Source organism: Perognathus longimembris, chromosome 28 (genome assembly GCF_023159225.1).
Source record: "Perognathus longimembris pacificus isolate PPM17 chromosome 28, ASM2315922v1, whole genome shotgun sequence".
Classification (NCBI taxonomy): domain Eukaryota; kingdom Metazoa; phylum Chordata; class Mammalia; order Rodentia; family Heteromyidae; genus Perognathus; species Perognathus longimembris.
Window position 1 is genome coordinate 26,267,700 of NC_063188.1, and position 12,220 is coordinate 26,279,919.

The 12,220-nt window shown below is 34.3% G+C and overlaps 1 protein-coding gene across 5 annotated transcripts in view; it reads left to right on the plus strand.

Moving 5' to 3' along the window:
• The window catches only part of Klhl13 (kelch like family member 13), a 165,740-nt gene that overhangs the window by 125,971 nt on the left and 27,549 nt on the right, over positions 1 to 12,220 (plus strand). For all 5 annotated transcript variants that reach the window (XM_048336035.1, XM_048336038.1, XM_048336039.1 and 2 more), the window contains one exon: positions 3,824 to 3,965. In XM_048336035.1, coding sequence (XP_048191992.1) covers positions 3,824 to 3,965 — 142 coding nt within the window. The remainder of the gene's footprint in view (positions 1 to 3,823; positions 3,966 to 12,220) is intronic.

Consider the following 12,220-nt stretch of genomic DNA (forward strand, 5'->3'; position numbering starts at 1 on the left):
AAAAATAAAAGTTTTATACATTTACTGGTTTGTGAAATTTCTCTTCAAATATCCATTTAGATGAACAGTTCCATATAGATAATAGGATTTAATGATTTTCTGCACTGGCAATTTTTGAGTATGTCTTCTTAATCTGTTTGATAATTTTTAATAGATTTAAAGGTAGAATTTTTGTTTAAATTTGCCCATTGTGGAATACTAATGAAGTTGAACATTTGATATTTTTCTAAGTACTAATCACCACTTGTACTTCTGTCTTTGTAAATTGCATGTTTAAATGGTTTACATAAGTTTCTCTTGGGGGGGGGTAATTGTTACAATATGGAAAGTTTGAGGCATCATTGCATTAATATACAACAATTGCTTAGACTTCTCTCCCTTCTTTTCCTTCACACAGCACATAGAAATGCCAGAGTCTGTGTTATGTTCAGCTTAGCCACATTTGCAATGCTTTCAGGGAAATGATTCCACAATGCCTCTATCTCTAAACTGATGCTCTTCAGAAAAAGTAATTGTTTCCTTTGAGCAAATACAGTTGACTGATTCATGCACACTTTGTGAAAGATTGCTTTTGTGCTCTGTGGTTGGTCATTGTGTGGAAAATAAGAGGTGTTCAATGTGCAGTGTGGCTTGGCAGCAATATATAGACTACAATGTTGTAGAAGGAAGATTTGAAAACTGATGAACACAGTCTCTTCGCTGCATACTTTTGCAGTATTGATGAAATGTGTTCCTTTGGACAGAATTCACTAGATTGTAACAGAATCTAAAAGTGAACACAGATGACAATTATTTTAACTAAAATTAAGAAAGCTATTACTCTTACATGAGCTTAGATTAAAAAAAAACTTTACCCCATAATTATCTTATGAACTTCAAAGCTACTGTCCATTTATATATATATATATATATATATATATATATATATATCTGTTAGCACTTCATTTTTCAAATTGATAGGCATGAGGAGAACAGTGATATTCTGTTAGGTAGCTTTGGAAGAAATATTGGTAATGAATACTTCTGCTATATTTTGATATTGCTAATAGTACTTCATGGAATCAGCTAGAGCACTAGAAAATTATTTAAAACAGAAAATTACTTGAGACACATTTCATGAGTAAGTTAATCCTTCTATATCAGGATTTCTTAACATTTGCCTTCTTGACATTTTTGCATGAGAATACCTTTGATGTCCTGTGTATTGCAGGATGGCAGTAATTGCATGCCCCGCCCTCTGTTGCTACCATGAAAAAATGTCTGCAGATATTGCCAAATGTGTGTTGGGGGAGGGGCAGTGGCAGCCAAATGCCTTTCACTCCCTCCTCCCACCCTCATTGAGAACCATTGGCATTCAATATGCTCTTAATTACATGACTTGAGAAAAAGACATTTTAAAATATTTTTTTGTTGTTCTTGGACTAATTCAGATCATTAATTCTTTAGCCAGAGTTCAATAAAATTGTGGCCTAGGATTTACAGAGAGGTTGTCACCTCCTATCAGTGTTGAAGAATGATGTGATTCACATCACAGTTATGAAACTTAATGAAAAGGAAATAGAAAGGGAATATCAAATCTTCTAAGAAGGTTGACGAGGCATGTACTCTTAGTGGTGCAGAAACAATAAGGAGTATTTTGAATATTGATGAGTCAAAAGATACTGAGAAAAGTCATAAGTGGATTACTTTAGTGAAGGCTTCTTCAGAATTTGAAGTAATTAATTAGAAAGCCAACCATATCATACTGCCAAGAAAGGGCTGTATTTTCACATTCTGCTTCTCAATTTTAAGTACAAGAGACAGATGACAAGTAAACAAGTTGTTATCTTTAGCTTATTCAGAAAAGCAATTTCCAGGATATGTCATAGGGCAATGCAATTTCAGCTTTAATCCTGTCCCTTTCATGTGTGCAGTTTTATAAAAATGATAATTGATGGTCACTTAAACACTGAATGATAAAAAATGTCTTTAGAATATCCACAGAAATGAGATCTGTATTCATTTAGAGGACATATCTTAAGCATCTCATGTCAGGCTCTGTGTAGGGAATATAGAAACTGACAAAATAGCATACTTGAGCATTTTATTGAAATAACTGTGGATGGATGAATATAAATTTTCTGGTTGAGGATATATCCATCAATATGTTTTTGAATTGTCACATTGATTTTGTAGTTTTAAATGTTCATAAAATGACTGAAAAGCATATGTGAGTATTGTGTATTATGTATGTTATATGTAACTTAATTCTTTTGAAATCTTCTATTTCTAAGTTTGTTTCTATTTCTGAAGCTGTAATGGAAGGTGATATTCATTTTCCTTAATGCTTGTTAAAATCTTATTTAAAATTTTCTTTATTAAATATCTATGACAGATGAATAAAACATGGTTATATATTATTCATTTTTAGTTAGACTGTAGCTCTAATATCATTAAGATGAACTGATGTCACCCTTAAGGCCGTAGTTTTTGCTAATTATTGTATGATTTAAGACCATTTGGTTGATGTCTGAATTCCAAAACAGATTTTATACAGTACTGTGTATCTTAAAACTCTCTTTCTTGTCAAAACTGATCAACTCAGGTTATCAGTATAGGAAAACAGGTGAAATCTTTATAATATTTGATATTCCAGTTAGAAAACTAAACAAATCATCATTAATGAAGTTACAGACAAATGGGGGAAATGGATAACACTTAAATCCACTATCTTTCTTTTGACCTAGTGATCATTTAGCAATCTCAATCATGAATATGCACACCAATTTGGAGCTGTGGCCTCCCTGCTTTTAGGCAATTGGTCCAGAAAGAATTATAGCCACATGTGCCTCTTCTAAGTAGTAATGCAAGGTCATTCCCTGATAGCGAATTTTCAGTGTAATATAACAAGAAGCCTTTTAGTATGAGATACTTTGTATTCTTGTCTGGACAACAAAGTGACCTATTGACTTCAGCTTCTCCAATACTTTTCTAAGGCCCTTGAAAAACTAGTTACATACATGGGGAATGGCTCATGTTTATTTTATTCATTTGTTTGAAAAGACAAATGCTATTGGCTGTAGCTATTTACTTTAAAAATATTAAATTAATTCAGGTGTAAAAGTTCACTCAGCCAGGATTGATTAAATGATCACTAATAATAGAAATGGAAGTAATTCATTAATATATTAGTGTTGACCTTTCACTTTTGTTAATGGAGACCTTGAGCTTGAAAGAAGATTAAACCTTGATTTAAATCATAATCCAATCACTTTAAGAACTTGTGACCCACCCTCCATAGCATATTTTTAACATTTCTCTGGCTTGTTAGCTATATCCTAAATAAAAAAGAAATAATAAAATAGGACCTACTGCTTGAGGTTATTTTAAGGATTAAATTAGCTCATACATATAAAATTATTAGAAAGTATCTGATACATATTAACTACTCCATAAATGAAAGCCGTTAATTTCATCTTTAAAATTAGATATTGAAAATTTAATTTAGCTAAATAATGCAATTTGATGGCATTTCTTTCTTAACATTCAAATAACAAAAAGCAAATATAGTGACCTTAGACATTTCTTGTGACTATAGCTTAAAGCCATCTTTTAATTGATCTCTCAGTTTTTGTTTATATTTTCTATCCTTGAAAAGTATTTCATAATTTTGTATTCTATGATATAGAGTGATTGATATGAGCCTGGAATGCAGTGAAACAAAACTACATTGTAATCCATAATCAGATGATTGGCAATAGTGATTATGTTTAAAAATAATTTCATGATTGTGAATTATGCACATTTTAATTTGTGTTTCTTTCTGATTTTAAAACAATTTCAGATCTCTTGTGGAAGAGGAAGACCAACACATGAAACTGTCCCTTGGAAGCAGCGAAATGGGCCTATCGTCCCATTTGCAGTCTTCCAAGGCAGGAAGCACACGGATCTTTACCAGCAATACCCACAGTTCTGTGGTGTTACAGGTAATACAAATTGTCCCTTAGGAAGTATTTTCAAAGCTTGTAAAACCTACCAGAAATTTGGTGGTGCAGGTCCATAGGAGGGGAGATTGTGGGTGCATTCTGATGGGGCCAGAGTGGAAGTGGTTTGGTAAATTTCTGCAATTTGGTGGTCAGATACTGCTGTGAAAATAAAACTTCTCTAAAAATATAGAGAATATCCACCAAAGAGAAATCTTGATGTAGGAGTACATGCCTTCCTTAAATTAAGAAAAATCCTAGAGTTCATTCTTGTTTTCGTTTGTTAAGAGAGAGTGTTGCTATTGTCACTTTCTTAAAGAATATCTTTTTTTTTTTTTTTTTTTTTTTTTTTTTTTTTTTTTGCCAATCCAGGGGCTTGGACTCAGGGCCTGAGTGCTGTCCCTAGCTACCACTTGAGCCACAGCACCACGTCTGGCTTTTTCTATATATGTGGTGCTGAGAAATCGAATGCATGGCTTCATTTCTGGGAGGCATGCACTCTACCACTAGGTCATATTTCCAGCCTTAAAGAATATCTTGTCTGTCAACATGGATTCTCGATTACAGAGCAGCCAAAGCAAATATCACAAAATCCGCACATTAAATTTTCCAGTTTTTCATTCATGTTATTGTACAGTCATCTTTGATATAGTCTTAAAGACCATATTTATTTGGTGGCTTAACTCATATTGGTGATAGTAGGTACTAGAGTACAGGATGTGCTACTGGATGCAAACAATTGATGTAACAAATAACATGAAAGGAGAGAATTTAATGGCAAATGAACATAGACTACAGTTTTGTGAAAGCTATTTCATGTATAGATTAATACTCTTAACTTATAAACATTTGTAAACATTCACTGACCTCTATAAGCACTGATGAATTAGAGAACTATATAATATTGAGTATCCATACGTGTCTTTAAGATACAGTTAAAGTATATCAAACTTTTCTGCTTAGTGTAAAATAAGAACATGTATCTTTAAATGTATCTGTAAATGAAATTTCCCAAGGTAGTTTCCATGCATGTATCTCTGACCAAAAGCCATCATAATGGAGTAGCATACAGCATATATTAAATGCGGGAGAAAGGCATCACTTGCCATGTGACAACAGTATTTAATATAATTTTTTGTGCTTCATTTTCTGTAACTATGAAATATGAGTCTAGATTAGGACACTTCTATAGTCTCTTTTAGTTCTGATCTATGAATTTAGTGAAATCCCATTTTCCTAATAATCCAATTTATAATGAGCATTGGCTTCTAAAGTTCATTGTCTCATGGATATCATTATAAAAATGTGAGAGTTAGAGGCTGGAGATGTAGCTCAGTGGTAGAGTAATTGCTTAGAAGTGTGACGAGATAGGAAAAGTTTTTTAACTTCTGATATCTTAATGCTGTAGAAATGGTGTAATGGTTAGGTTTTCAAGGAGAGAATAAGAGAAAACAGGAAAAACAGGAAAGATAGACGTGTTTGGTATATTTATATGCTTTTATACATTAATAATGGAAAAAAGCAAAGAATACAGCCTTACTCTTTCTATTATAGATACGCCCCATTCATTTCTGTACTGTAATCATATTTCAAACAGATTAATATAGCCCTGATAATTTTGAGAATTTAAACCAAAACAATGATAGCAATTAGAGTACAGTAACAGAGACTCATAGCAGCATTTCTCAAATTTTAATACATGCCAGAATCAAAAGGAGGGCTGAACCCAATACAGTAGTTTCTGACAAAGCCCAGGGATTTGTATTTCTAGTAAGTTTCTAGATGATGCTTCAAATCCAGGGGACATGTATTCTTTCCTCAGTATCCCCAGGGGATTGGTTTTAGGACTCCACATAGATACTAAAATCTGAAGATGCTTATGTTCTTTACACAGCATTGCATATGAACTGCACGTGTCTTTAAAAAATAACCTCAAATTACTTAGTATAAATATGCTGTATTAATAGTTGTTATAGTTTATTGTTTAGGAATTAGTGACAATAAAGAGTTTTCACACGTTTACTGCAGATACAATCACCATAGATTTAGTTACTTTTTCCATCTGAGGGTAGATGAACTCATGGTGTATGAATCCATTGAGTACAAGGTGGGCTGGCTTCTTTAAAAGTGAGGATCTTCTTTCACTAACACAGGTGACATCTTTTTTTCTCATTATATATACCTGTAATTATCTATCTAAGCATATATAATTACATTTAAGGAAACATGGGAACTAGCTTAAAATACTAAGAAAATGAAATTTATTTAAAAAAAAAAGAAAAGAAAAGGGAGGTCTATAATCAGGTTTGGGCTAGAAAGAATAGAATTCTTGTGCCTGGTGCTAGTGGCTCATGCCTGTAATCCTAGCTAATCATGAGACTGAGAGCTGAGGATCATGGTTCAAAGTCAGCCTGGTCAAGAAAGTCCATGAAACTCTTATTTCCAATTAACCACCAGAAAACTGTGGCTCAACGTGATAGAGTGCTAACCTTGAGCAATAAAGCTCAGGGATAAAGTCCAGGCTCTGAGTTCAAGCCCCACAATAGGCATAAATTAATTAATTAAAAATATTAGGAGTGGGGCTGGGAATATGGCCTAGTGGTACAGTGCTCGCCTCGTATACGTGAAGCCCTGGGTTCGATTCCTCAGCACCACATAAACAGAAAAAGCTGTAATTCACACTGTGGCTCAAGTGGTAGAGTGCTAGTCTTGAGCAAAAGAAGCTCAGGAACTGCTCACACCCTGAGTTCAAGTCCCAGCATTGGCAAAAAAAAAAAAAAAGAAAAAGAAGAGAAAGAGATGTACTCATTACCTGACTTATCTAATTGTAACCCTTCTGTACACCACTTCTACAATAATAAAATATGTAAAAAATATTAGGAGAATGTTTACAAGAATTTTGTTACCTCAAAAATACTTTGTAGTCACTAAAATGTGCACTTGCTTTGTATTTATTGAATGGAAAGAATAGCATTTATTAAATGAAAACAAATAACAGGGGAAATACATATTCTTACAATGGAATGCTTTGGGGCTGTATTTTAAAAATGAAGTATGAGGCGTATGGTTAATTATACATGTAATATGCATCATCTTGAAGACCTTATGTAACTGGCAGGTTTGTAACAGTTTTTGCAATTACCACAAAGTCCATAAGCTCTGTCATTCCATTAGTATTAAGTATCCAGAATAGGGCAATCTATATAAATACAGTGACTGCTATTTGTTTAAGGTTGGGGAAACTGAGAAGATATGAGTGAAAGCTACAGGGTTCTTTTTGGAGTGATAACAGTGATAATGGTTGTACATACCTGTGAATGTATTAAAACCATTCATTTTATATACTTTTTTAAAATTTAATTTTATTGTCAAGGTGATGTACAGAGGGGTTACAGTTACATATGTAAGGTAGTACTTTTCTTGTCAAACTTGTTACCTCCTCCACTTTTCTCCCATCTGGGAGAAAATCCTCTGATTTTATATACTTTAAAAGTATGAATTGTATAGCATATGAATTGTATCTCACCAAAGCTGTTTTTAATCAAATAAGGGAGTTTGTATTGTGTAACCCTTTTGCAGAAAATATGCATTAGACATACATACCTATGAATATGAATGCATGACAAAAGTTCCATAGACACTGGAGAGGGTAGTAAGCCATGGCACTTTTGCTGGGTATAATACTACAATGAATTTTATCTATACAATTTACAAAATAGAATGGTTGACAGTTATTTTAAAATTAGACTTGTTGAAATTGGAATTAGCTGCATCATGTTTTAGTTTACTGGTGCAGGCTAGTGGTAAGAATGGTAATGTGAAAGTAACTAGAACTCAAAACTCTGTGTTACTTCAAGATAATCTCTTTGCAGCTGATTTATTAAAAATGCATGAATTAGTTGTAAAAACAGGGCTTCATTGTGACAGTTACAATATGTCTATAATTTATTCAATCTATAATACTCTTTCTTAGCCCCTCTTCGTCTCCCTCTCCTTTTGAACAGTTTTTGGTAGGTTTCATTATGGGTTGTTTTCATATAGCATTCTATATAATGTAGTGTGAAAGTAACCTGAAAGTTTCTATTACTTGAAGCTAATCTTTCTGCAACCGATTTGTCATGTTATTAAAAGTATTTCCTGTAGTGATTCAGACCTACTACTCTCCTTTGCTGTTGAAAAACCTATTTCAGAGTTTTATGTTCTCCCAAACTGAACTTTTTAAACTTCACAAACACAGGGAACCTTTTCGTACCTAATCTTAGGTGTATAGTTGTCAAGGGAATAAGCCAGAGAGGTCTTTAATATGTAAATGTTATCATTGTTTTTAAATTGGCAGTTACACAAACTCCAGCTTGAAGAAGGCATTGAAAGTACTGTCAGGGGAACACATCCACAGGGAGTAACTGTTCTAAGGAATCTCATTCTGTAGATATACCTATTGCCTAACCCTAGAGGGAATGACAGGGTGTTTAGCCCATCTAGAATTCTTTTTTTTTTTTTTTTTGGCCAGTCCTGGGCCTTGGACTCAGGGCCTGAGCACTGTCCCTGGCTTCTTCCCGCTCAAGGCTAGCACTCTGCCACTTGAGCCACAGTGCCGCTTCTGGCCGTTTTCTGTATATGTGGTGCTGGGGAATTGAACCTAGGGCCTCGTGTATCCGAGGCAGGCACTCTTGCCACTAGGCTATATCCCCAGCCCCCATCTAGAATTCTAATTGTGCCACTTCCCAGGTAGTTAAATGACTTTGGGAAAGCTACTTATCCTTTCCGGGTCAGTTTCCTTACTTGTAATCTAGATGAGAGATATGAAGATTAAATGTCACAATTCCCGGAGAATTAGTGTGTGTGTTAAGTATTCATTTCTTTGCCTTCCACCCAAAGTAAAGAGAACCTGTATCAGAGGAAATGGAGCTGGTCAGGAGTGATTGCAACACCCCAAAATGGTGTCCACATCTGCTTGGCATAAATGGGTTTAGTAGATTAGTCATCTTCAGTAAATGGGCTTTAACAAATTAAACTGTCAAAAACAGTGCTTAGAAAGACATTTGTTATGTGGTTGGCCTACATTCAAAGAATCTTGAACAGATACCAGAAGAACCCATGGTGGAGTAAGCAGTGCAAGTTATTTTTACTTAAATCAGGAAGATTAACCAGGATTAGTTTACCTACCAATTGGAAAAATCAAAGATAATTTCATTTCTCTTACTCCTTGGCTAGCACTATACCTGTGAAATTCACAGTGTTTTGCAATTATCACCAAATCAATTTTTTTTGTTGTTGTTGTTGGTTGTGGGGGTTGAACTCTGGACCTGGGCACTGTCCCTGAGCTCTTCAGCTCAAAGCTAGTCCTCTACCACTTTGAGCCACAGCACCACGTCAGTAGTTCTTTTTAAGTCCTATCCATGTTGTAGGATATAACATGCTTCTGTGCTTTCTGTGGCCAAATAATATTCCATTGTATGCATGTGTTTCATTTGTTCATCTGTACATCCATTGGTGAATATTTGAAGGTTGCTATATTATACATATGTCTATGGGGCTATTTTTCATGTCTTTGGTGCATTCTTAGTTAATAGAATCAATTGGTCCTGTGGTAATAGCATATTTATTTAATCTTCTGAACAACTGACAGAGTGTGATTACTGGTTTGTATTCAAATTGACATAGAAGACCCTACTTTCTGTAAGTTGCATTTCCCCTACTACTAATAATGTTGACCATCTTCCCATTTGTACTTTTGTCCATGTTTATGTCATTTTCAGAGAATTGTCTATTGAGAATCTTTGGCCATTTTCAGTTGAGTTCTTTATAATTGTATTGTTTAGTAGTAAGTTTGTATATATGAGACATGATTTGCAAGTATTTTCTTCAAGCATCTTTAGTATTATGCTCCTTCATTAGTCTGCGTAGGTACTGTGCAAAGTTCCATTCCCTTTCCATTTGACGGTATATTTCCATTTTGATAGTATATATTAGGCATTACTTTGCAGATTTCTGATTTCTCACTGCCTTCTACATACATATTATTCTTTCACATGTCAGTTCTTTTTGCACTCACGTCTTCCTGGGATGCCTTGCTTTATCTGTCTGATAAGCCCTTGTTTATTTATAATGATTCATCTTAAGTGATATCTCTATGTAAAATGTTACTTGTTTTTTTCATTTAAATTTTTTCTGACATAAAAATAGACATATTAATGGGCTAATATTTGACGTTTTGATACTGGAATGAATTATATAATGTTTAAATCAACTTAAACATATGTCCCCTGAAACATTTATTATTTAATTGAGGTAAAAACTTCCAAATTCTTTAGCTATAAAAATATTACAATACTTATTGTTATCTAGACTTATTCAACTGTTTAATAGTACATCGGAATTTCTTTTTTTTAAGGGATTTATTTTTTTATTATTTATTATTTTTTGTTTTTTGCCAGGCCTGAGCACTGTCCCTGGCTTCTTTTCTTACTCAAGGCAAGCACTCTGCCACTTGAGCCACAGCGCCACTTCTGGCCATTTTCTGTATATGTGGTGCTGGGGAATTGAACCTAGGGTGTCATGTATACAAGGCAATCAGTCTTGCCACTAGGCCATATCCCCAGCCCCGGAATTTCTTATTCTTACCTAATTATAACTCACTACTCCTTGATCAACCTGTCCCTATGCAAAATATTTCTTGACCAAAGCATTGTTAGTGGCTTCTCATATACATACCATTTAGGGTGATATAAATAGTGTCACCTCTCAGTGATATCCTCAACATCTAGGATCCTAGTTGTTGTTTCTGTAAGCCTTTGATCTAGTACTAGAGTACATAGTCCTCGGGTTTCTGTAAGCCTCTGATCTAGTGCTTAATAAAAGATAACAAATAGGAAGGTCTTAACCTGGTATCTAATGTAGAGGAGCAACTCAATGTGTTTTATTGCTCATATAGGCATTATTTATGGATGAAGTGAATTTGAATGACAGTCTATTAATCACTTGCATCTATATTTGCCTCACTGATACTTAATATAATGTCATAAGAGAGAAATGGCAAGATTTGTTATTTCCATTTTATAAATAAGGAAAGTGAACTCACAGGATGATTATACATCCACTAACTAACAAATACTAGGATTTGACCCTAATTTTCTGGCTATGAATTTGCATCTGTATTCTAATCTTGATCTAAACTATGTTATCTTTCTTTGTTGGCACTGAAGTTTGAACTCAGGACCTTACACTTGCTAGGAAGACATACTATCATTTGAGCCACACAGCCAGCCTTTTGCTTTTATTTTTCAAATAGTTTCACGTTTATTCCCAGTTCAGCTTGGACTGTGATCCTCTTATTTTTAAGTTTTTCTTGTAACTGAAATGACAGGCACATGCCACCACACCTAGCTTTTTATTGGTTGAGGTAGATTTTGCTAAATATTTGTTATCTGAGCTGGCCTCAAACAGTGATCCTCTTCTTCCTATCTCTACGTCTAGGGGCATTAAATATTGTAGACACAAGCCACCGCACCTGGCTTATTTAAAAAATATAACGTGCATAAATATTAAGTATTCATTAATGATAAGCAAAAAAGCATAACAGACAAATATAATTTGGCATGAATGATACCGATTTTATTTTTGATAGCAATAGGAGAATTATGCTGTCTATCTTCTTGTCCATCTACCCTTCTTTCCCTCTCCTGCCAAAAAGGAACAAAACAAACACAGGAAGTAAAAATATTAATTAATAGATGGATGTATACACTCCTGGTAGAAAAATGAAAGCATAACTAAGATACCATGCTTCACTTGGTGGCCATATACATCTGTTTTAGAATACTTCCATTGATGGAAACAAGTGAAGTCTTGAATATTGTCTATGCTTATCCAAACCTCTAAAAACTTGAAAAAAGTGCCTCCCTGCTCCAGATAATTAGCATTTTCCCATCTTAAAGATTGATGTCTGGGGGAGGGGGAAGGGAGGGGGGAAATGAGGGAGGAGGTAACAAGTTGAGAAAGAAATGTACTCACTGACTTACATATGAAACTGTAATCCCTCTCTACATCACTCTGGCAATAAATAATTATTTAAAAAATAAACATTTTAATTACAAAAAAAGATTGGTGTCTAATTAAACTGTTCTTTTCATGTTTTCTTCCATTTTAGCTTTCCTTCCTTCCCTCCCTCCCTTCTTCCCTCCTCTCCTCTTTCTTTCCTTCCCTCCTCCTCCTCTTTCCTTCTCTTTCTCTCTCTTTCTCTTTCTTTCTTTCTTTTT